Consider the following 26,066-nt stretch of genomic DNA (forward strand, 5'->3'; position numbering starts at 1 on the left):
TGTCAAAATACTCAGGGTCCGCATCTCCTGCAGCTGAACCCTGTTCACGACAGTACCAAACCTCACGCCTGCAGCTCAGAAAGACCCGGCCCAGGCGCAGGCGCTGCCCCTGAGCAGGTGCAGAGGGTGGCTGGGGTCACAGAACCTGTATGGCAGCTCCTAATCAATGCTAATGGGGGGGCAGTGCTTGAGAAGTTACCGGCTCTGGATTATTTCTGTGGTAAATAATGTCAGGGAAAGGGCGGTGGGGAGAGCTGGGGCTGTGGAACACACCGAGCACCCAGGGCTGGCCAGCGCTGATGTTAACGCCCAGTGTCTCTCTCCCGCGTGGCACCGTTGGCTTGTGGCACACTGAGGAATGAATCCCATTTCTTGCACAACATCAGGAGTCCCAGAAAGCTGCAGAGACAGGACACACACATTCCAAATCTTTGTTTCATAATAAATAAGAGGCAGGAGATTGCAAGCACTGTAGTTAATTTTATTGATCATTACTTAAAAGGAGTTAGTAGAGGTTAAGTGCCAAGAGGCAGCTGTTCCTTTGGGTGCCCTGACCCCGTCACAGACCCGAAATGCTGTTCAGCCTCGTGCTGGGGCTCCCTCGAGGGCCTGGGTGCAGCTTGTTTTCAACAAGGACATGTTTTGTTCCTACTGTGCCTGGGTTCAGCCCTTCTCCCTAATGGCAGTGTCTCAGAAGAAGTCAGCACAGAAGCTGAAACGCAGCTCAGTTCCATCCAGGATAAGAGCTTGAAGCCTGAACCCTTCTAGGACTGGAGTGTTAAAGCACAGATAACAGCAGAGCAGATTAGGTTACATTACAAATTGTTTTTGATACAAAAACATAAAATATCCCCTATTAGCATCAAGAAGGCATCCAAGTTTTAATACTCTCATTATAAAATTGTACCAGCATTTTTACTGAAAACAATATAGGTCTTGTATATATTTAGTTTTGGTTCTGTCCTCGATAAGCAGTTGTGTGGCTGCTACCAAACCCAACCGCAGTTCGATGAACCTCAGTACAAATCACATGCATCACAAATACATAAATAGATCTAAATGACCCAGTATCAAAAATACATCCTATGCAAGAACCTCAGGTATACTAAAAATCCCAGAACGGTTTGGGTTGGAAGGGACCTTAAAGAGTTCCAACCCCACCTGCCATGGGCAGGGTCACCTTCCACTAGAATCAACCTGGTCATGAAAATTCATACTTAATACATCTGTTCTCCCTGAAAGTAAAGGTGGCTACTAAAATGTGGCAAAAGCAGTAGACAGGAGCAGAAAAAATATTGCAGATTTCTTGTCTGACTTATTGCTACATGTAGATTACATCAAGGCTAATCTGTTTTTTCCTAATCCTTGAAAGGTCAAATTCTATATGGAATTCTGAACACAGAGTAAAGAAAAAAGAAAAAGCACTTTTTATAAAAATAGCATCCATTTAAGTTAGAGAAATCCTTATAAATACAAGAAAGAAAACAGTTACTCTACAAAACATTAATTGAGAGCATGTGTTCCTGAAGCACCAGCATCACATCCCCAGGTTAAGGACCTCAACCATGTGAGGTCTTTATCCCCACCCCCCCTGCGGTGCCAGAGCTGCCCTGACACACGGGGCTCGCAGGCAGCTACAAGGAGATGTCCTGTCTGAACCTGCAGCAGCAAGGACACAGCTCTGGGCCAGCTCTGCTTCAGTGTTCAGCTTTTGCAGGGGGAAGCACATGCAGAGATCACATGGAACCCTAGCAACTTCAGCAAGCACTAATGTGAGGGTGAGACGCAAGATCCTATGGCTTGGAGTTACACTACACCTAGTAAATGCTACAACTGTGTGAGGAGTAACGAAACCTGCCCTCTTCTGCACCTGTATTAAGTGTAAACTTCCCAAACTTCATGACACAAACTACAACTCTTTTGTGGTAGAGGAACCAGAGAGGATCTGAGGGGCTTTAAAAAAACAGTTTGAAAAGCTACTAAAACATAACAGGTTTAAAACTAACATTTTTAGTGTTTGTAGCATTACAACTTTGGTGTTCAGATCTAGCAAATCAGTATATGCATGTAATCAGCCTCATCAAAACAGGTGTTCTATAATGAAAAATATTAACTCCATTTTCAGTGGTAGAGCTGTAGGATCTGACATTCCACCGTGAATCACAGGAATCAGAGCACTGTCCAAGTCATTCAGATACTTCTGTGGAAGAAGGTGCCCTCCAGATCCTGCTAAGTATTCAACCTAGGAGGGAAACATACTAACATTGATATTAAGTAACACTTTTTGTATTAACAAGACTATGCAAAAAGTGCTGCATCACAGTAAAAGAGTATTTTTCTACCATTAAGTGAGAAACTAATGACTAAGACAGCTTCTTCCTCAAATTTCATCGCCAGCCTGGATCTGCAGTAGGGAAAAACTCTTGAAACATTCATGGAGAGATCCAAGGTATTTAAAAGAGAAGATACTTCAGAGGAAATGGAGTGACTGCAATAAAAGCTGAAAGCTTACCATGTCTGAGTCAATGGAAACTCTGAGTCCTATCTTATTCATCCCATTATTTTTCAAGGTTTTAAGGTGAGGGCAAAGAGCAGTGCTGCAGGCAGTGGCAATCTCTTTAGCAAACTGGTGAGGAACAGCACTGGATAGTTCATGATCCTTTACAAAATAGTAAACCTGAGATCAGAGAAAGGGAAGGATAGTCAGCAGCCTGGTATATCCCACAGTTAGGAAAAGGACTAGTTCAGTATCACAGAATGCCAAACAGGACAAGCTTTGATGCTTGTTTGCTGGCAAAGCACCCAAGTATTTCATCCATACAATCAAAATCCTTCAGGAACCATGGGAACGCCTGGATTAGGCATCCACAGAGCTGTCTATGCTAACAGACTTCTTTTTCAGAGGAGAAAAATGACGAGTATGTAAACTCACCAAGGAGCTGCAGAGAACGTTCTGCCTGGCAGGATGGCTACACATAATGTCAGCTCATTTTAATAGTATCACTTAGTACTACGGTATTACCACTTAACTATTCAAAAAGTAGCAAAAAAGGCTTAAGAACTAAGTAATTCACTCACTTCAGTGCACTTAATAACTTTTCCGTCTCTTTCGAAGTCTCTGCATTGTGGTGCTTTTTCACTCTGAGTTCCTTCCATTGATTTTCCATCAACTGGGCTTAAAATTCTATGGAAAACAGTAGTATGATTAGGAATTTGAACAACATTTTATACTTTAGATATAGTAACTTCCATGAAAAAACATTTAGCCATGCTTCAAGGCTATTTAAACAACCTTACAACAAAATACAGTACAGGACTTGCATCATGAAAATACAGATGGTACAAAAAGAAACACCCTAAGTAGGGAACTAACAGGATTAATAGGAACCTAATCTTGCAGGTTAAGATGCTATAAACCATCTTTGCTATCAAGCACTTTCTGTCAAAAAAAAAATACTTTGGATGAATTTCAAGAAACTAAAGGCAGATATTTGAACACTGAGAGCAAGAATTCTCTCAGGTGTCAGGCTTTGGTAGTACATTTACCCTTTGTTTGTTTTCTCTTCAGTTTCTACCCAGCAAATATCTACGTATTCTTTCGCGTCCCCTGCATCCATTTTTCCACAGGTTATTTTGAAGTCCTTCTTGTCTCTTAATGCCTGACGTAGGCTTTCCATTGTTTCTTGTGTTATTTGTACCATTAGTCCATCTAGAAGAAAACCAGTTAGAACTCCAAATTATCCACAGGAAACGCAGCACAGCTTTTCACAGAATCTTGGCTTAAATACTGCTGAGACCAACCATCTCCTAGAGCTAATTAATAAATGCACAAAAGGACTGCATCCCCCACCTACAGCACTAAATGTTACATCAAAGAGGAAGAAAACCTTTTTTGTCAACAGAAACTAAAACTAAAAGATCATGTTAAAAGTTAATTTTGGAATTTTTTTTGCATGTATGTATTTCAGCAATATGGCAATGAAAATAGTTCCATAAAAAAAGACCTGCATGATTAAATAGTTTAAATTTGAATGTTGTTTTAAAACAAGTAGGTGAACTATCATGTATTTTTATGCAGCATTTGTTTGCAACAGGTTTCATACAAAGTTAAAAAACCTGAAAATAAACGTTTAGCTTACTGAGGCATAAAGACTTTACACAAGACTGCTGCTGGTTTTTTTTTCCAAGTCTCTTAAGAAGAGAAGAGAACAAAATTCTTACCTTCAACTATACTGGACTTGGCTAAAAATCCTGAAGATGTTTTTAACGCTCCATTAAACACTACAAAACTTGCACCTGTAACTAGAAGAAGTAGGAAGGAAGTGAGCACCACTTTGTGTCACTCCAGTCAGTCATAACTGACATTAAACCTGCACTCCTCTTAAAACTCATTGTAATGTAACACCACAGATGCATTTTCTGAGCAGCGTAGCACTGAACCTCCATTTTGGCTCTAGAGATGAGATTTTTCTCCAACAAACCTCTTACCTTTCCTGGGATGTCCCGTGGCACTGATTGCCTGTGTGTGATAGAGGCCGTGCTTGTTCTGCACACACACCAAGTGAGAGTCTGCTTCGGTATTAACACTTGCTCCAATGCTAATTACATGTTCATTAGAAGAGTTGATCACCTTCATCACCTGTCAATACAAAATTTGTCATTACACTGACAAATCCCACTAGGAGGGTTTTTTTTGGTTGTTGTTTGCTTGTGTTTATTATTTTTTAAAAAAATTCTTAAGCAAAACATCATCATCAGGAAATCTGTAAGAGAGAATATTTGAAAATACATGCTGAAAGACTTTGAAGAACTGCTGATCTTTCAGTACTTAATAGCTATCCTAAAGCTCAACTCATCATTATCAACCTTCCAGCATATCATAGAAGGAAGTAAGTGTGTGCCCTTTCCATTACACATTTAGGTCAGTATAAAGTTCAGAGACGTTTTCTTCAAAGAGCTCATGGTAGAGGTGTGACTGGTACTATACAAAAAAAATGAAGACAAAAGCAGCTTGGATTAGAGTAACCAAGATGGGTTTACTCACCTCATTATACTTCCTTACAGGTATTTTAATACAGCTTCTGCCCATTTCCACATGAACAAACAGGTTGTCTATGGTGTGCAAAGTATACTGATAATTTCTAAGGTCCTATAACAGACAAAGTATCTATGTTAGCAGACAGTTCATATTGTTTTGGTACCTTTTCCTTACCTTCATCACTTAGATGAAGGTACTCTAAATAAATCTCTAGGACTTCTAAAAAATAGTAGTATTAAGAGTGGCTAAAGACTATGGGATCCCTTTTTGCCCACTGGGTGTATGTGACAGGCACCTCGCGAACGTATTAACAAATTCATAGCACTGACAAGGTAGCTCTATTAACCACTGGGTTATTTACTCTCTGGCTACTTCATACACATTAGAATCCCAGTGTTTTAGGGAAAGAAAAACTTCCAACACCCTCCCTCTCTGACAGAAAAGTGGAGTGTGGAAGCCCCATCTAGATGAGTTTGTTTCCAGGCTCACAGCCTGTCCCCTAAAGCTCTAACTTGTTCATTTACAGATTGAATACTGCACCATTTCTTATCCCTTTCTGTGGCAGAAGTAATCACCCATCACCTCACCCACTTCTGCAAAATTCTGTTTACTTCCAGAACAACAACATTAGGTATGAAATGGTCTCATTTGCTTTTACTACTCCAGCTGAAAAAAAGGTATAAATAGGCTCTTTTCACCAGCTGAGCCAGGCAATCAGTACCTTTCTCCATCCACACAGCTTCCGCAAGAAGGGTATTTACAAAAACATCTCGATGCACTAAGGTTTCCATGGGACTGGCATCCAGCACTAAGGATGGAAATCACAGGCGCCCTTTGCTCAGTGACTTGTGTAGAGAGAGGCTCTGCAGGAGCCCACAAATGCTCTGAGCATTTGTACCACAGGTGCCAAGGCACCACCAAGAGAACATTCTGCAGTCATGAAGTGATTAAAACTCCTGCAAGGAGCACATATTGCCCCTGCCTGCTTCAGGCTGACACAGCTATGAAGGGGAATCCAAGTAACTCTAATCCACCTGTAAAGAAATTCCATAGAAACCCCACTGAGCAGCAGCACAACATTAAGGCTGCTCAAAGTCTGAGGGTGCAGTTACCCACTGGCACTGGCACATCACCAGTGAGGCTGGGAGCTGGCTCATGGATTACAGTTTGACTCCTACATGAAAAAGAAATGTGCTGTTCTTAGATGGGGCACCTCCTCCAACTGATTGCTCACATAGTGATCTGCACACCAGCACTGGCAAAAAGGGGGCAAAGACTGCAGTTTCATCTCAGCTACAATGGTCTCCAGACCCAGGAGAGGATGTAGTGATGGCCTGAAGGAGACATGCAGTGCTTTCCATGGCCTTGCCCTGAATGCTCTGATGGAAAGGGCTGCAAGTTCTACATAAGTATTAGAAGAGGAACATTACTGGTCAGGAGCACAGGCTTACTGCAATCTGAAATCAAATTATTTGGGTAACAGAGGGAAAGCTTCCACAGGGCGTGGCATGAATTCCAGACTAAAGAAGTCCTTCACAAAAGACAGTCAGGCTGAATAACTGTGGCAAGGTTAAGTTTGTCCGACAAAGTAATTACTGCTGCAGTTAGTCCACAGCATCTACCCCTCAAGTCTTTCTTCACATGTAAAACTGTCAGGCTTAAGACCAGAATCCCTGCACCACAACGATGCTAGGAGGAGAAAAATGCACCAGAACAATGCTGACTACCAGCATCAGTGCAAATGTCAACATCTCCCTCGATCACTTAAAGCCTTTTTTCACTACCAGAACTAATGCATAACAATACAAGGTGAAACAAACAGCTTTTCTAAGTCACTCACCAGTTTTAAGTCAAGTATGAAGAACAAAAACATTAGCTCTGCTTTCAAGATTCAGGATTTCTTTGTTTGGAGGATATTTTATGTAATTCAGATTACAACAGAAAGGGAAGATAACAGAACATCTACTCACAACAAGTAGATTCATAATTGTGTGTCCAATCTCTCTGAAGAGTGGCTTACGATTCCTGACACTTACCACAGGAACTGGATAGGCTAGGAAGAAAAAAGGTCATATTTACCTATCAACAACAACTCTAAAACTTGCTATTCCAAGTATTTTTATGGTTTTTTTCAGGTACAACCTGTTTCTAAATCCCAATATCTGACCAGCCAAAGGAAGCACAGCCCCTCTCTAATTTTCAGCCACTGTGTGTTTTTCCCCCTCCATGGTTACATCTGACAAAATTGGTTAAAAAAACAAAACACAGCAAGTAGTTTGGTAAGAGAAAGAACAACAAAAACGCAGCCGCCACCCTTGTCACCATGCAGACAGGATCCAGCTGGTAGAGATCCCCTCTGGGCTTCAGAAATCCATGAGCAAGCAACGGGTACATGTTTATGGACTTGCAGCTCCTACAATGGTGGGATCCTGCCTTTTTACATGCCTAGATGTTTCCAATGTATTAGTAAGTTATCCTTATAAGTAATCAATTTATTTGGTTTATGAAGCAGCAATCTTTTGCCAATATACTTAAGTCAAGTAATTTAATTAAAGAGTTGTAAACTGGGATTGTGAACATCCCTTCAAACCTTTCTCCTACAACCAAAAAAAAAAATCTTTGTATTTTGCTGTCAGTTTTGATTTCTTAGCTTTCTCATGAGCTAAGAAAAAAAAAAAAAAATCAAAGAAGTCTAGCAGGACAATGAGCATTCCCAGGTGGCTCCCCATGTCCAGCTTACACAAGTGTAATATAAAATACTGCAAAGATGATTTTAAGTAGTTTGCTTGCCTAAAAACCCCTTGTATTTTCCAAAGGGAACTTTACATTTATACAGCTAGTGCAACCATTAAAACTTACCCCCATATTCTGCTCCTAATCTCAACATTAAACGGATTGGAAACATTTTTGCCCAGGGTATTTCCAGCTTATGGATAAGAATGCCAAAAAGAAACGGGTTATCTGGTAGAATCTGATCATCAAGTTTCTGAAAAGTTGGTGAAACAAACAGGAATCCTCCATGCTCTTTGTTGCTGAGAAAGTTTTCTGTAAAAGTAATGTTTTCCATATTTTTTATGAACCTTCCTGTAGAAAGAGGAATGGAGAGTGTTTACAGATCTGGGTCACTCACATTGTAGTGCCAAAAGAACTGCTCTAACCAGGACCTCTGACAGACTTGCAAGCCCCCCATTTGTCTCACATCTTCCTGAAGTCTGTCAGATATCTAACCCATAGAATAAGGGCCCTGCATTTCACAACTAAATGAACCTGACTATGAAACTAAGTTTCTCCAAACAAGTGCCAAAAGTCCTAAACACATCAATTGATGAGTTTTGATCGACAGACCTAAAATATTTACGTACATGAGCACTGCACTTCTACAAATGAAGTGCCAGATGTCCTTAAAACCATAGACTCAAGGGCTCATACCCAGAATCTCCACCACAATATGACAAAACAACAAAAAAACCTGCAAACAGAATGCTTACAGAAGCATATGAAACACAGAAACTTAAATTCTTTTGTTTCTGTTATTCAGAACTCTAACACTGCAAGCTCTTTCAACAGAATCATTAGACAAATAATTCCAGAAAAATTACCTATCAACTTTAAGTTTTAAAGATCAGCGAGAATATACTACACAAGAAAAAGTTAGACATTAAAATGACACACCTTTCATTGCATCATTATAGATGTCAAGAAATAATTTGAGTATTTCACTAGGGAAAACATCTTCATCTGGCAAACGCTGCAACAGAATGACAATTTCTGCCTGACCCAAACCATGCAGTCCATTTGTTGAGAAGCACCAGCACTTTTCTGAGGAATCTTTAAAAAGATAAGATACCACAGTAATGCTGTTTTACAGACAGGAAAAAAAAAAAAAGGCTTGATTTAATGGAAAAGAAGATGCGCAGTACTTACATGTTATTAGCTTAACATTGACAAGCAAGTTTGCATTTAGAATAAAAGTCAATGGATTAGGACCTCCTTCCCCAAGCAGCAAGGTGACCTTTTGGTGAAATGGATGTTCCTCCACCACAAAATCTAAATAAATTAACATATGATTTAGTTCAATACACCAGCCAATGACGGAAACCAAGAATTAGTCCACTGTATGACACATCATCCCATCCTCCTACCCTGGTAGTTATTCCCAAGCTTTGGATAGCTACAGATCAGCTAGTGAACAACTTACCCTCAGATTCAAGGAACAAATAAAACTGAAGCAGCAGCTTCTAACAAAGGTACAAACCACGGCTACCATTCCTTTGAAAAATCCCTGACTGAACATGTGCTAACTCTTCATCTGTACCCTGATTCAGTCAGGTACCACTGATGAGCACTATAATGCATTTAAGGGGTGAAGCATTCTCTTCATAACACACTGACCTTGCTAAAAATCCACAGTCATTATCCAGCCATCCAGTACGCAACCCATAAATTACATGAGAATTATCTTAGAATACAAATTGCATGCACATGAGTCTGTATTTAGAAGTCTGGGATAGTGGAAGGTGTCCCTGCCCATGGCAGAGCATGGCACTGGATGAGCTTTAGTGTCACTTCCAACCCAAATGATTCTAGGATTCTATGAGTAAATATTAACAGTTTTCTCAAAATTTTACCAAATTTTACCTTTCTCTTTTTCACCCAGTGCAAGCAGAAGAGGGGGCAGCTGATCACCATCAGCAAGAAGGCTGATCTCTCGTCGCACCCAGTTTTCTACCCCACAAAGTGCTCTGTAACTTGAAGCACTGACAGGCACATCCTGTGTGCTGTGATCCACTGAACTGGGCCTGCTCTTCTCAGCTTCTGCAGGAGAACACTCTTCAGTTCCTAGAGTGACAAATTTGTAACTAGGTGCCACCTCACTCTGGCCTGGAGTGGCCTGCTGTGCATCATCTGAAGGAACAGAAGGATGGAATTCCTCCATTCTTGTAATCCTATCACTTTCTTCCTTCAGTTTTTGATTTACATCAGTTACTAGGTCATCTTCCTCTGGGTTTGCAGCCTGTGAAGAAGAAATAACAAAAAAAATCTACACTGTCTCACAACCAGCTCAACTTTCATTATTATCATTCTAAAAGCACAAAGAGAAAGAAATCTATCACAAAAGGTGAGAATACATTTCCTCCTAATAAGAAGAATGCCAGCAAATTTCTCCTGGATTCTCTTCTTTTTTTTGTTTAGGAGTCACGCAGGTGAAGATGCATCGCTCATTTAATAGTTTGGTAACACAAGTTCAGATGGGAGGGCTGCAGACTGTCCTTGTAGCTCATGGCAGTCAGGTGTAACACAATCAACATTCCAAGGACCCCCTCAGGAATCTGCTGTTAGTTTGCCCCACTCACAGCCACTGAACATTGGCATCCCTTGGATCAGCAGTTAAGTACTGCAAACATATTTCTACACTACTTCTACTATTCCACTAATAGCTGAAGCATTCAGTCTGAATAATTTCTAGTTTGGAGTCAAACCTATGCTGCTCCCCCAGTGAGGCAGGTATGACAAGCCATGAACACAGGTACATTAGGATGTCAGCTGTCATAAAAAAATGAAATGAAAAAAGGCAACCCCCCCAAAACCCCTCCAACGAAAACAGAGATGCACATAACCTTTTGTTAGACTTGCATCCTCTATCCAGAGGGAAGACTTTGCCCATACAACAAGAAAAAACCTGACAACTTTATGCTTGCCCTGTAGCAGTTCTCCTGGTGTCCCACCAGCTTCCAGCAAATCCTCCATTTAACGAATATGCTGCCAGAAAATTAAAGAAAGCCACCAACCCCAAGGGGAACACTCCACAAAAGCACAGACAAAAACATTACTGAATTGGCCAATAGACTTCTTCCCCACGAATGTGCTTGCTGGTGTTTCACCCCACTCAGCACTTTTGCCCTTCACAGCACCCTGTGGCAGCACTTTCAGGATTTTGTGTTGCCTTTGCTTCAGAGCTGCACTGTGCTGGTTTTGTCTGAGCTTCTGAGGCTCCACAGAAAAACCATCAACTGCCTCCCCCACTCACTTTTTCCATGCTGCTTTTAGTTTTAGACATTGCTCATCTTCTGCAAGTGCAAATATCCTACTGTTTCCCCAAAACGAAAGACAGGCTACATCTTTCCATTACTCCAACATCTTTTGATTTGATTACTACTGTTCTTCATGAATAAAAGCTGATTTAAATGCTATACACCTGATAAGTGTTCAGATCCCCCATATACAAATACTGATTATCTGTTTTTTTAGCTTTAAGAATATATTTTGAAAACTTTTGAGTGCTCTGAGAATCATGGAATTTATGTTATTACTTGAGACAGTGCTCCAGTGCTATGTTTTATCTCAAAAAAGGCTTCTCCTGAGGAACCTTGCTAAGCCTTTCCACAGCAAACTTATACCTCTTCTTTGGACTTTTTCTTTTAAAGTGCAGTTCATTCAACATCAGGCATATGACATAAAAAATCCCCCTCTCAGTTCAATATTAGTTCACACTAAAAGCAATACACAGATTTTGTTGCACCCTATAATGTGGTATTGCAGGGCACTAAGCAACTTGTGGTTAGTCTAATTCATCAGGGAAACTATAGCAGGCCACTGGAAAAAAAAACAACCAACCACAAACTTCTACTATAAGCACGTTGGTAACGACAGGCTTCAGAACTGTGGCTGAGGTCACCTTCATGGAAGTGGTTAATCAAACACTGTGTACAAAAAAAACTGCTTTGGAAAATTTTCAGTCCCACCAGTTTTGAAGTTCACAGGCACCTTCAACCGAACAGGGTTTTCCTTTGAAAACTTTGCTTGGTTTTACTCAAATTGAAAATTACTACTGTGTTTTTCAATTGAAGGACTTCACAGCCCCCACAAAAAAGACTCAAATATTGTCTCAGATTCCAAAAGCTGTGAATCCGAAGTCATGGTCTGTAAGGGGCCCCATCAGTAGCAAGCAAAGGTCTCCCAACAGTAACTCATGCAGCTAAAACATCCCGGCTCCTACCGTGAGTGTCTCCGGCAAGTCCGGGTTTACTGGGCTGGACTCCTGTGACCTCTTCGCTCCAGAGGACAGTTTTGCTGTGTCTGCCACTTCACCATTTGGCAAAATACCATCTGCAAACCAAACCCTCCTCTGTTCTCTGGGGCAGAGCCCTGGGACAGGTTAAAACAACAACTCCATATTATCACACTGTTCCAATATCTGAAAGGGACAAAAATTAAGCCCCTTCTCCCCACCACATGCACAGACAATCTGTTTACTGGAACGAAGCACAGGTAGAGGTTGATATTAGCCAGTCTCCAATCAGGCAAACACATACAACAAAATCTCTCACTTGCAGAGGAAGCTGCCCTGCTACAGTTAAATCTATCAATTCATACTACAGAAGGCACCTCCTCAATCCTCCCTCTGTAGTGAGATAAGAATGAAATGCATACGAAAGTAATAGATGAAATACACTCAAAAAAAGTTGAGCAATCACTTTGTTTAAAAATGTATTTTCTTTGGAGAAGGTCAGATGTTTTATAAAAGTGGAACAAAGACACTAGTTAGCCACTAATTATTTCTATTTACATAGAAAATGAACCTTTGCTGCTCCCTTGCAACTTCTCCCTGAACAGATTTCCTTTAAGATTGGCAGTCCAACACAAGCCAGAGATCCCCCAACACATATAAAAATTATAAAATGAACAGCTACACAAAAAGATTTACAATATAAACAGAGAGGGCAATGAAAAAAAGTAACATCCACATTTCATAAATGGAGATTTAGGACCAGTTTGGGCCTGGCACCAAAATTAGGAAGCGGAAGTGTTTCCATTCACAGAGTTCCTGTTTCACACAAAAAATACCAAGTATAAATCCCAGATGTGATAAGCAACTCTTTCCAAAGAGACTCTTGAAGTGCTAGATATATGCTATACTTAGCATCTGTACCTTCAAGACCAGGTTGTTTAAGTGCTGAGATAGGCAACAATGCAGATGGTGAAGGAGAGCTGGCACTACCAGGTATCTGGGCTTCCTCTGCAGGTGGAACAGCAGAAGAATGTTCAGAGGAGACACTGGAATTGGGGACAGGACCAGTTGGACTCATCATCCTTTCAAATGCCTGTGCTAAAAAAATGTGGTTAGTTTTTAAGATTCCACAATTGATTGAATTTCATTTGCAGAGCAGTACTGGGGATGGGTGGGGGTTTTTTGGCAGAGGCAACGCAGACTTTGTTATCTACTTATGAAAAATAAACACTCAAACTGTTGTATGGAAGAAAATTTAGGTTTATTTTCTACCTGCATATTCGCCTAATTTCTCATGAGAGAAAGAGGCCTCCCCTTGCCTGTCCTGGCAGCACTGCAGTGACTACACTGCACCCTGTGACCCCCAACCCTTGGGGCAAACACGTGTCACCTCTAGCAGGTTAAACTCCATTCAGGTGGCCTACCAAAATATCTGACATGTTTTCAACTTGCTATTTACATACTAATCAACAGACCTCAGCTGTTTCTCCTGATGTTTTCACAAGCATTCATGCTTAGTTTTTAGTTAAAAAAATGTTGTCTGATGAGTCATTTACTGCAGCCCTGGTAAGTGACTTGTAAAAACACCAGGACAGGAAGCAACATAAAGTGGGCAAAAAAACATGTGAGAACAAGCAGGGATGTGGCCTTTAAACACGCAGAGGGCTACTGTGGAGGGAGGATCACTTCTGCTAGATTCCTGTCACAGATGACTCAACAGGATAAATTGTATTCCTCTATAACTTCCTATTTAGTCCTAAGGAGTTAAAAACTTTTTTTTTTTTTAATAAAAAAACAACCAACTTGAGACTCAAAGTTCAAAATAAGAACTGGAATCCAACTAAGAGGTACAATTATTCTCTTCATCCTTCCATCTCAGAAATAGGAAAACATACACCAATTAAAGTAATCAAGCTCCCCAAAAAGAACAAAAGTTAAAGAGATACTTCAATGATTACTGCAATTACTCAAAAAACCCTCTTTACCTTTATTAATATCATCATAACAGCCAGTGCAGACTCTTGCTTCCTTCTCCATGTATTGTAGTTTGCATTTTCGTTTGCAACAGCTACCACAAAAAACCTGATTCAGAAAAGGATTGCATTAAATATTATAGACATATTGCACAGCAAATAGAAAACTCTTCCAAAAAATACACTTGCTTCATTCTAAACCATCTGCAGCCTTATATTCAAGCCTCTATCTTAATTCCCCACAAAGAAATCTTCAGGAAAAAAAAAACAACCAACCAAGAACAATATATACCCAGCAGAAAGCAGCAACATGGAGGACATAACTAAAATTATATTAAAATTCTTACACGGAGTGATGAAAAGAACTTCAGGTTGTACCACCTATCCCAAATTCACTCCTACTTCTGTTCCTCCCATAAGTATTTTACATTAAACAGCAGTGATAGGGTCAAGGACTGACACCCAGAGCTGGGATTTGCTCTGGTGCTTTAGGATCATCTCTGCAGCGCTGTGCTCGCCAAGGCTCTCAGTAAGACTTTACCAGTTTGTCGGACACTCACGCTGCCTCTCTTCCCTGGGAAACCGGGGTACCCAGCGCTCCCTGCCCCCAGGCTGCAGCAGCTAAGAGGGCTCTCCTGCTCCCTCAGCAAGAACAAGCAACATTGCCCTCATGTGACAAGCTCCCTTCTGCAAAGTATTGTCAAAGAAAGCTGCTTTAAAAGAACAGAATATGCTCTTCTATTCCAACAGGGTATATACATCCTGTCTATTTTTAAGCAGAAGCAGGGGGGAAAGTGTGTCTCATTAGCCTGGACAACACGGGCACAATCCCATTCAAAGAATTAATGTCTTTAGAAAAGCTGCAAGAGTTGCCATAAATATCTGGACCTTCTGTCAATTTCCCCTTATGTTCTTTCAAGGATGATCTGTAAGTTTTTTACGAATCACACCATTTTTAGCTGTATGCAGACTCCGGAGCCTTTTACAAAAGGTCTTCTGAAAACCCTGAAGATCTTCTCTACTCCTAATTGCTCCCAATCCAGAAAAACAATGTGGATCAAGGGGGAAAAAAAATCCCAAACAGCAGTGGCATAGGAAAATAACTTATTACAAGTGAACTCCTGTAAGCAGGAAAAGTCACTGTAAAAACAGAGAACAAGCTAAAACAGAAGTATTCCAGCTGCTTCTGGATTAGAGCCACAGGTAATTTACCTCAACAGGAAACACGCATGCTCAGTACACACGTTAAGAATGTAACTGATGAGGATTAATTGCTCATCAGTTATAATCCACTTTAGGGCTTCAAATGCCAAGCAGCACAATCCCCTGCAAGGAGTATTCTCATACCCTCGGTGACACTGGGACCTGCAGGGGATTGCAGGAGGATCAATCCTAACGCACCTAAAAGTTGAAGGCAAACTAAGGGACAGGAGAAAGAAGGTGAATAGCAGGCTGTTGAGCAAAGAAGTGAGTTCTGGTTGAACTAGGAAGAAGAAGGGTACCACAACAAGAGACAAACACCTGGACAGTGGAACTGCAAAGCTCTCTTGCCTTGCAAGTGCTGCAGACGGGAGAGAAAGCAGGAGCCACTAACTTCACACCTTCCTCCAGCACAGATGCCAGAATACACAAGTGTTGCCATTTTCATAGATTAAAAAAAATACAGGATTGCAGGAATCCATAAAACTGTCTTCTAGAATAGCCTACAGAAGACAACTGCGAATTCCTACCAGTTTTCCCTTATTTCCCAAGAAGCTGAAAACACAACAAACAACAGCTTCCCAAGGTACGTTTGGTTTGGGAGTTTTTAGGACAAAAAAAGTTACTATTAAGAAGACAAATAGTCTTACAAGGCAGAAAGTTAAGCTGCACAGTTACAATTGCATGCCACTCCCATATCTGTATGGCTTAGACAACTCATGCTGCCTTCCCTCACTCTCCTCATGAAGAGACATTGTGATGCTCCCACCAAGGACACTGCTGTTCTGTCAAGAGCCCCTCAGCTGACACACAGCTGTCTACCAGGAGTGTGTCGTGAAGGGTCTCCCTTCCCCATCTCTAGACAAGGTGCAAGAACTTCACAGTGAATGTAAACAGGAACTTGAGCTCAGTCAGTCTTATGACTAAAATGAAGCCGACTCTTGAAGAACTGTTTTAAACCCTCACAAAACCTCAACAGGATATTCTGGCAGTAAGTTCAATGGCTTCCAGGTTGGCACAAGGAGCTCTTCGTTTCTTGGACACTCCAATTCACACCTACATTTTAGTTCATGCTGACTGCAGTTGAGTAAACGAGCACCAAGCTTTGAATACACAGCGCTAGAAGAGAGGTGGGAAAAAAAAGAACCATGCCTTTCCAGGTGGTGCTTAACACTGGGGATGCAAAAATTTAGTACTGACACTACTCTTAGTTCTGTCTCCTCATCCTTAAAGCCTACAGAGCATCACTGAACAGTAGGTCATTAGTACTGCTAGCATTTCCATTTAGTAGTACAAGCCACAGTAGATCACAAGGGAATTCTGAACCGAGTATCAGCTCTGGCATCACTTACTGTCTGTAGAAGACCTCAGGCTGAAAAACAGTTCTACAATTACTCATTTTGTTGGTGAATCATATACTTTCCCCCCCCGATACGAGTTCCTTAGAAAGTGATACATCTAAACACACAGGAAGACAGATTCAGACCCTAAATCCTTTTGCACTGGTACTGCTGTTACGGCTCCTGAAAGAATGCAATCCCTTCAGCTTCACGGACAGTGCTCTGCAGTTAGTATAACCACTTATAACCACTAGTATAACCACTGGATTCTCATCATCACCACCTCAATTCTTTAAAACATAAATACCTGAGTTAAAAGCTCAATAACAAGCTGATTCAGTATGATTACAATGAAGTAGTCCATCATCTCATCTCCCCTACTCTATGCAGAACACATCAGTCTAGCCAGTAATGGCAGATAAGAACATATTGTGTACTGCCCTTTAATTACAATTTTCACAAAAAAAGGTCATACGTTTCTTAATTAACATCAGTCTTTTCCAACAGTCTTTAGGTTCCTATGGAGGGAAAATAAAAACTGGTCTCTGTTAAATAAAATACTCTGAGCCGACAAAACTTCTGTCAATATTCTTTCCCTTCTATATCTCGGTTACGCCTACATCAGAATCTCCATTTCCTGTCAGTAGCACAGGACCCCTCTCCAATAACTCACCTTCCCACAAGCTCGGCAGTGGTGTCGTCTCTTTGTGAAGGTGAACTTGGCCTGGCAGCTCATGCAGTTGGGTGCCTCCGAATCCGGGACCCACAAGGGCTGTTTCCACGACAGAGCTGGAGGTGTTTTATGTGATTCAGTGCTTTCTGATGTTTGATTTGCTCCAGCTTCAGAGCTGCGTTCCCCAGGGTCAGAATTATTACCAACATTTACACTGGTGACTGAGAGGGGAGCTTCTGGGGTAACAGAACCAGATCCCTGTTTTTCTCTTTCAAGTTCATTTCTTCTACTCAGTTGTTTCTGACCACCAGCTCCCTGGGAAAGGTCAAGCAACTGCTTTGGTCTTGCACCTTTAATACAAACATCAGAAGCCAAAGCTCCACTGCCACTCTCAGTCGTGCCCTGACCATGAGACACACTGACTTCTGCTGCAGCTTCCACTTCACTGGCAGCAAGAGACGCTTTAAGGGTACTATTAATGCTCGTTATCTCCTCCAGTTTTGTTTGCACAAGTTCTTCATTGACGTCTGTGAAATTCAGGCTGTTCAGATCTGTTAAATTCCCTCCATCTGCATCAGCTTCCATCAAGTTACCATCATTGTCTGAAGACTTCAACACACTGGACTGCCGACTTTGTCCATACAAGAAATCATCAAGCTCAGCGTCGCTTATTAGAGTATCACTTTTAATAACATTCTCCTCAACAGTAAAGTCAGCCATAACAGAGCTCATGCTCTCATCATAAAAACTGTCTACACCAACACCATATGGCTCAGCCTCAAGGTCTAGAAAACCAGAAGAAAAAGCTTTGATTTGCTGAGAATAACCATCATCAGATACCTTCTCAGGATCATACTTCTCTCCATCTCTGCTTTTCTCTGCAATACTTTCACTGATTTCAGCCAAATCTTCTTGCTCGTGCCAGTTACTATTTTCACAGAATTCCCTGCCAGAGAGATGAGTTTTAGACTCCCCAGCACGAACAGGTACAGTATCACTAATAACCTCTGCCACTGCACTTTGAGGTAGAGGATCAACCTTTTCTTCTGTTACAACTAATGAACCACACATGGACACAGGAAGGGAAAGACAAGACAGAGATGTCTGGACATCCTCAGCTGAAATACACGAACTGGAAACACTGCTTAGTATCTCACTGCTATTAAGTTCCTCACTACCTACATTCTCTTCTGTGACTTTCTTTTCCAATTCTACTTCAGCTCCGATTTGACACGAGGAGCCTGGTAAGACACAATTTCCAGGTAATGTTGCACTGCTTTTATGCAACTGATGCCTCTTTGGCAGATCTGAAGGCATGGAATCAACATTACCCCCATTGTTTGGGTCTACCTTTCCTATGGCGTTTCCTCCACACACCTCTTTGCTTACTGCACAGCATGCACTGTTGTCTTGTGGTTCACAAGGCAGTTTTTCACAGGCTTTCTCATCTTTGGGACTGCGTGCGTTCAAGTTCTGTGAGGTTACAGTGACGCATTCAGTATCCAGGGGAGCAGTTTGTCCAGGCTGGTCAAATACTTCATTGCACTCTACAAGTTCTGTCCTGTGTTGGTCATCACACAGATCCAGGACTGTTCCCACAGCATAACTCTCTGATGTTAAAGCAAAATTATTAATCTCCTCTGTTTTAAGATGCCCTGAATCTTGTAACACTGAGTCCCCATCACTCTGCTTTGTGCTGGCAGCACTGCTGCAGCCAGATGATGACACACAAATAGCACCAGGGATACAAGACACCCCACAGCCAGTGGGCCCTCCGCTGTACTGGAAATCATCCGGCTGCAACTTCTGAGTCCCTTCACGAGCAGCCACTGAGTGGATTAAATTTGCAGTGTCATTGACAAGATCACACACAGGTATGCTACACCTTCCCAGGTTTGAAGCCTGAATTTCGTTTAGGGGACCACTGTCCACAGTGGACAAAAGGTCAGGTCCAGCAACACCCTTCTCTTTGGGTGGTGAGTAACTGAGCACATCACTTGTGCCTGCAGGGGCATAGGGTGAGGTGTCCTCTGGGGCAGGACATCTGGCAGGATCCTCTGGCAGGTCTCGTGTGGGGTGTGCATGCTCTAAGCAATCCAGGACTGAAGAAAGCTTTGAGTCATATGGATTTTGAGGTGTTCTGAAGCACTCACAGTCATCTATTTTAAGCAAGAAGAGATCAAAAGCAAAGTTTATAAGACTCCTCTCTTTCCACAGTGTACTCCCTCTCAATCCCATCTATTCATCAATACAAGCTTTTACTTAGCAGATGCTACTTTCAAACTCCATGGTAACAGTTATTTGACCATGTACTTCCACGAAAAAGGCAGTGAAGAAACCAACCTGTATTCTGCTCAAATTCATCAAGCAGTTTGTCCAAGTCACAGACTGCAGCTTTAAAGTAACTGTCCATTCTAGTCACAGGTCTAGTGAAGCTTTAGCCTTCTTAAGCCTACAGAGAGAAACACAGCATGTAATTAAAAGCATGTTTTGTTTGCAAAGCCTAAGTGCTCATATTAGACAACAGCTCATGTGGGGTATTTTTAAGTTTTTATTAACACTTTTTTCTCCCTCCATGTAAACAAACAAACAGGGCTGCAGCCTCTAAGTATTCTGGATATGCTCAGTGTACTCAGCACTATGAACAATATACCCAAAAATTCACTACAAATCACAAAATTGAGGATACTTAAAAAAAATAAATGCATCTGAAAGCATCCGCTATGGCATTACAATGTCAGCAAGTTTAAAACTGTAAGGAATATTAAGATCTTCTAGCCTGACCCCATATACATTTTATGCCACAGAGTTCATAGGCAAAAAACAAAACACGCCGTTATTACCTTTCAACACAACTGAACTGTTTAAATAATAATAAAAATTAAGAAGTCCAACATTGTACTTCAGCTAATTATTTCTGTTCTACTCCAAACACATAAACAATGATACTTCTAGGACCCCAAGAACACAAACTCCTGTTATAGAATTACCAGCTTATGAGAAATCTATTTATTAATCAGTCACATTCACCACTGAAAAACACCCAAGTTTATTTCTTTAATGAACCTTTCCAGCCACTCAATGTTATGCCTTTCTGGACACTCTGAATTGCTTTCCAACTGCACATCTTTTTTTCATGGCTGAACACCCATAGAGTGCAACTGCCTATCAAAAATCAATATTTACACTTCCCTTGAGCAAACTGAAGGGACTGAGACCCATTTAGTCTAATGTCTAGAAACTACACCTGCAGAGACCTGTCTAGCTTTCCTTCTGCTTTTATCAGTGCATTCAGTCTCTGCACTGGCTGACTTCACACCCTACCCCAATGCAACTGATATTCTGACCACCTAGTAATGCCCAGTCATTCTTCTAAAAGCTTAGAGCCCAAACAAATACTTAAATCCTCTCACATCACTTGGGCCGCTCCACAGCTGCAGATCTAGATGCTATGCCTTGCTTCCCCCCATAAGCTCTAAGGTTTCCCCTCCCTGAATAGTTCAGATCAGGAGCACTAACTCATATTAATATGTAATTGTTCACCACAAATGGTGTAATTATTTACCACACTAATATGCACATGACAAGAACACTTTAAGGCAATGTGTAGTTCAAATAGAGACTTGCAAAGCGTAAGAAAGGTGAAACAAATACGCAGTAATGCAGTACTTTGTGCCCATATGTAAGCCAAAAATGAACAATATATCACTGTTTTGATATCCATAGCCATTAATTAGTCACAGCCACGATCTTCAGGCTGCACTCTAATACAAGTCCCTCACAGCTGTCTAGAGCGCTCAACGAGCAGCAAGCACAGACTTAGGGCCCCTTCTTCTCACCCATCTGAATACAGATCTTTCCTGTAACAATCACGACCTCTCGGCAAGGGGGATGCAACAACATGAACTGGAAGTTATTTCAATTAAGAACCTTACACGATTAACTGCTTTTGGTGATTCACTGAGAGACATCAAAGCACAGATCCCATCCCTAAAGCACGTATCTGTGGACAGTCAATAGTCAAATAGACCACATAAACAAGAAATATTGAAGGGTTACAAGAAAACCGGGGATCAGAAGATGCGTAATGCTGATTTGTGTTCTCTGTAGGTATTTATTACACAATCTCACCAGATATCACAGATATCAATACTAACAGAAGCTTATAAAAAACAAAAAACCTTTCATATTTCGAAGAAAATATAGAGGAGAGCCAAGTAATTATTTCATCTACCTTTGTCATTTACTTAAAAACACCTACAGAATATTCATTGGTTTGCACTCTTGAGAGATACACAACAAATTCTGGTTTAAGCATAAGGGCATTATTAGATTACAACACTATCTATTATTAGACTATAATACTAATTAGAAGGGTGCATTTAGTTGGCCCACTAAACTCCCCAAATAAAGGAAGAACTCAATGCAAAGAACTGTAGAACTAAAATCATATGCAAATATTTACGTCTATTTAATACAGATTAACTCACTTCAACAGAGAGCTCAGAAAACTATCACTCCTCAGTCTGCCAACCCAGCAATGTTGCTTTGTTTAGTTAAATCTATTTTTGAAATAAAATGGTTATTTGTCTTGGTAAAGTATTTTGAGTAACGAACCTAACCTTGAAAAACTACTACATACAGTATTCCTAGTTTCATTACTTTTTCCTCAAATTTTTCATAGGCTTTCAGGTTTTCTACAATAGGGCTACAAGCAGAAAACTGAAACTCACAACAAAACCAAAACCCCCAAAACAGGGCAGACCAGCAGCAACCCCTTGTCTCTCTTGCACCTCTCTGTCCGACTCCATGTGTCTGCATCACCCAAGAATTGTAAAAGCCTTCTAGTTTCTCATGTTTCAAATCCTCTTTCAGCGAGATGAACAAGTTTTCTTTTCTGCTGCTTGGATTTGCCTACAGCCTGTCCCAGTGTTTACATTAATGGACTAGAAGCCATGAAAAAGCTCTGGTGACACATTTTAATTAAATGGCTGCTTGCCAGTAAAGGGTCTGGATGAACCATGTGCTTCAGCAAACTGCATTTGTTCTGAACAGATACTTTTAAAACTTATACTTGTAACAAAAGAATTACACTATATTCTTCCTATCGGAAACCAGGAGCACCACCACCGTACATGTTTTTTAGGTAGGCAGAACTGTTGTTTTCTAAACACGTTTTTTAGAGCTCTGAATGCACTCATTAGACACTCTCTAAACTGGTTCACAGATCAGTATTTTTTAAAAAGAAACTTAATGCTTATAACTTCATCTGAGGCAGTAAGTCCCTAACAGTGCAAGGGGAAATACAACTTAAGGGTCTCACCAGTTCTATTGTATAGATTTTTTTTTCCAGACTTTTAAACAATATTTAAATCACTGTCTGTTACAGACTATATGCTTTCACATAAAGATAGATTAAATATTCATGTACAAGGAGACTTGAAGATAAAATAGCAGTCCATCTCAAAATAGGAAAATAACAATCAAAGCACAAAATGTACTACCAAAGAAGTGCACACTGGATGTGCCACTTCTCCAGATAAACCTTCGGTGTGTCTCTGAACACGCTCATCTCAGACCTCCAACACACGGGCTGACACACTCCTAACAGAGCACTCTAAACTGCACACAGACCTAGCAAACAGAGGGAGTAATTCTACCACATTAAAACTGTTAACTATTAACTGTGGAATGCAAATCCTGAGATCTCAATGGCTGTACTGACTGCAAGTGTGACAGGGCATTTAAAAACACCCCATAGACTTCAACACTTCTTTTATATCCTTTATAAATTACTTATCCCTTCTAACATAACAGGAACATATTCCAGAGTTCAAAACCAACATTCCACTGGGGATTTCTCAACACACTCTTACTTAAAGGAGAAGATAACACTAGGCTGCTGGGATATTGAGTGGCCAACTGACAGGATGGATTATCAGGGGTTTTTTTCCAGATACAGTCTCTGTAAATGGAGGTAATTAGCAGTTTCCAGTGGTGATAACTTGCAAAACATAATGAATAAGTTAATTATTACCAACTAACCAATTCAAGGTCTGAAGACAAGCTACCTTTTGGTGTCCAAGAATCCCTGAAAACCACTCTCTGCAGTGTTAGCACATACGGGCACCACCAGATCTGCAGTTTGTTACAGCATCAGGCCTGCTTTTACACAAAACATGTGTAAAACTGCTCAAGCTGGGGTTTAGAGACAAAGGAACACACAAACAGGGGCACACAGGTCTCCACTCCAGGAGATGACCACAGAAGCCACCTTTATTCTGGTTACCAGAAATGAAGTCTCTTTGCTCGCTGCACAGCTACGTTGCTTCAGCTCCATCACTGTGTTTAATCATTGTATCTAGCCTGAGCAGAAAGCTGTACTGAGGATTGTAAGAAGATTAAAACGGTATTTTCCACCTTACCACCCCAGCAACTACCACAAGTAGAACAAAACCTCCAATATAAACATGACCACTAAGCACTAAGTTCACAGTGAAACGCTCATGGAGCACGGTGTGCCTCTTCCCCCACACTAAGGGTACTAAAGGAATTAATTACCAGCTTTTTCCTTCTCAGCCCCCTCCCATACCCAACACCATACACAACCCATAGACCTGAGGCCCTACGGACAAAAAGTTTAAGGGAACAACTGCCCACAGAGCTTATCAGCAATCAGCCTGATAGAGAAGTCCAGTACAACTGAACAAACCCTGCGTGAAAAACTCCTATGAAAACAAAAATGAATCTTGCTGATCAAAACAACTTACTGTCCAAACCAAAAGCTGAGGTGGCTGCTGCCACAGCAAGTTTAGGAGCTGAATCACAGGGTGAAGAGGAAAGCTGCAGAAGTTTTCAGACATACAAGGACAAGCTTACAGGACACACCACAACAAATAGTCCTGCTTGAATAATGCCATTCTCGTAGTTCACCACAGACTCTTCAGAAGGACAGAACTCCACCAGGAGCGTGACGACATCACCACCTCACAGCTCTATTCCACACCACCTTCAGCTTCTGAGGATTTTCTTTCATGCATCCACCCATAAAACCCCACTCCCCTGAACTGAGAACAGCATTACTCACACCACCCAGAGAATAACAGGATCCCTGAATTATTAGGGTTGGAAGGGACCTCTGGAGCTCACCCAGCCCAAGCCCCTGCCCAGCCCCAGGCAGGGTCCCCTGGAGCAGTGGCACAGGAACGTGTCCAGCTGGCCTTGGGATGTCTCCAGAGAGGGACACTCCAGGCCCTCCCTGGGCACCTGTTCCAGGCCTCTGCCCCTCCATGGACAGAAGCTCTTCCTCCTGCTGGGCTGGAACTCGGTGTGGTTTATTTTATGGCCACTGCTCCCCACCCTGTCCCTGGCAGCACGGAACAGAGCCTGGCACCATCCTCTGGCACCCTTGGAGCTGTTTGTATGGATTGATGGGATCCCCTCTCAGCCTTCCCTTCTCCGGCCTGGCCAGGCCCAGCTCCCGCAGTCTCTGCTCATCACAGAGCTGCTCCAGACTCCAGATCACCTCTCTGGCCTCCACTGGACCCCCCTTCTGTAGATTCTTCTCTTCTGCCATGAAGCCCAGACCTCTACACAGTAAACTGGAGCCAGAAAACTGACCAGTTCTGGTTCTCAGCGTGTCCGGCACAGCAACGGTAGCAGCAGCCAGTCCCACTGCTGAGGAACCCACCGGCTGCCCTGGACAAACACAACCCACGCACGGTGCCCTGTGCCACCACCACTTCCACCAGCACTTATCACTTAGTGACAGAAAATGAGTCTAGAGAATGGCACTGCAGCAGGTCAGGCAGATCACTCCTCAGTGGAAGTCACTGTTCGCACAACACCCCGTTTGCTCTGATGTGCATTATTAACGAGCCAGTGTTCACATCAGAGCACCTCAGCCACAGAGCACTGACAGCACCCGGCTCCAGCAGCCAGCTGGACCCCCTGCCATGCCCCCAGAAGGTGTTAATGACCAGGTCTCTGCCATTACTGCTTGTATTTAAAGACAGATTCAGGACGTTTTACACTCTGCTAATGTCTGTAAGCATACAGTGTAAGACTGTCCATTACACGCTATATACCATACATGTATTCTCCATAACACATATAATCTCATATATTTTACCTTATATACCATGTATTTACTCCATATACCCTACATAATATTTTCTGCATATATATTTTACTCTATATACCGTATATAGAAACAAACGGAACGGCACTAAGCAATAATATCACCAATATCCCCAAACCTCCGGGGGCAAATAACCCACCCAGGCAACCTCAGCCAGAGGACAGACTCCCACAGGCGCGTCGCCCCGACCTCACCCGGCCGGTTCGGGGCCGTCTCCCCTCAGGGCCCGCCCCGGCCCCGGCCCCGCCGGCGGCTCCGGGCGGCGGCCTCGACCCTTCACTGCGCGCGCCGCGCCTGCGCGGCCACACCCGCGCGTGACGTCACAGAGACCGCGCCCGGTCCCACCCCGCGCCTGCGCCTCCCGCCGCAGCCGGAGAGGGGCGTGGCCCCGGGAAGGGGCGGGGCCACGCGTCTGATACACAGCGTGAAAGGGGCGTGGCATAGAGAAATGGGCGGAGACATGCCTGTGATTGACAGCGCACGGGTGCGGACTCGCCAATGGGACAGACAGCGGGAAGGGGCGGGGCCTGTGGGAGGGGGCGGAGCTTCCGCTGCAGGTCACACCCCCTTTTCGTCCTGCGCCCCGCCGGCAGGGGGCGCCCCCGCCCACTTGGCTCTCATGATGTCACAGCTCTCAGACCCCGCGGTGACGTCACTCCGGCTCCATCAGCCCCCCTCAGCCCCGCTCCCTGT

General features: G+C 42.4%; 1 protein-coding gene across 3 annotated transcripts; it reads right to left on the reverse strand.

Annotated features, from left to right (window-relative positions):
- Positions 1-467: 467 nt before the first annotated feature.
- Positions 468-25,632, reverse strand: ZFYVE16 (zinc finger FYVE-type containing 16). 3 transcript variants are annotated; one of them, XM_042023085.1, is made up of 18 exons: positions 25,513-25,632; positions 19,577-19,685; positions 17,234-19,392; positions 14,033-14,129; positions 12,969-13,145; positions 12,036-12,184; positions 9,677-10,052; positions 8,963-9,085; positions 8,711-8,866; positions 7,898-8,122; positions 7,009-7,091; positions 5,045-5,149; positions 4,489-4,639; positions 4,222-4,302; positions 3,547-3,709; positions 3,079-3,184; positions 2,513-2,677; positions 468-2,242 (listed from the first exon to the last, which is right to left on the reverse strand). In XM_042023085.1, the coding sequence occupies exons 2-18, from the start codon at positions 19,644-19,646 to the stop codon at positions 2,081-2,083; spliced, it is 4,548 nt and encodes a 1,515-aa protein (XP_041879019.1). In that variant the 5' UTR covers positions 19,647-19,685; positions 25,513-25,632; the 3' UTR covers positions 468-2,080. The 3 variants fall into 3 exon arrangements, with proteins under 3 accessions (XP_041879019.1, XP_041879020.1, XP_041879021.1); XM_042023086.1 differs by having other exon boundaries at positions 25,568-25,592; XM_042023087.1 differs by lacking the exons at positions 19,577-19,685; positions 25,513-25,632 and having other exon boundaries at positions 12,969-13,140; positions 17,234-17,382.
- Positions 25,633-26,066: the final 434 nt, after the last annotated feature.

This window comes from Corvus kubaryi, unplaced genomic scaffold, assembly GCF_017639235.1.
Source record: "Corvus kubaryi isolate FWS band 111438036 unplaced genomic scaffold, C.kubaryi_AGA036_p1.0 37236, whole genome shotgun sequence".
In the NCBI taxonomy this organism is placed as follows: domain Eukaryota; kingdom Metazoa; phylum Chordata; class Aves; order Passeriformes; family Corvidae; genus Corvus; species Corvus kubaryi.

What these genes read in the sequence shown, in the direction of transcription:
- ZFYVE16 (XM_042023085.1), bottom strand. Translation starts at nt 19,646, where the DNA reads ATGGACAGTTACTTTAAAGCTGCAGTCTGTGACTTGGACAAACTGCTT. An exon ending in ACTGGGTGAAAAAGAGAAAG is followed by an intron (nt 9,086 to 9,676) that starts GTAAAATTTGGT and finishes TAATTTATTTAG; the next exon opens with ATTTTGTGGTGGAGGAACAT. An exon ending in CAATGTTAAGCTAATAACAT is followed by an intron (nt 8,867 to 8,962) that starts GTAAGTACTGCG and finishes ATCTTTTTAAAG; the next exon opens with ATTCCTCAGAAAAGTGCTGG.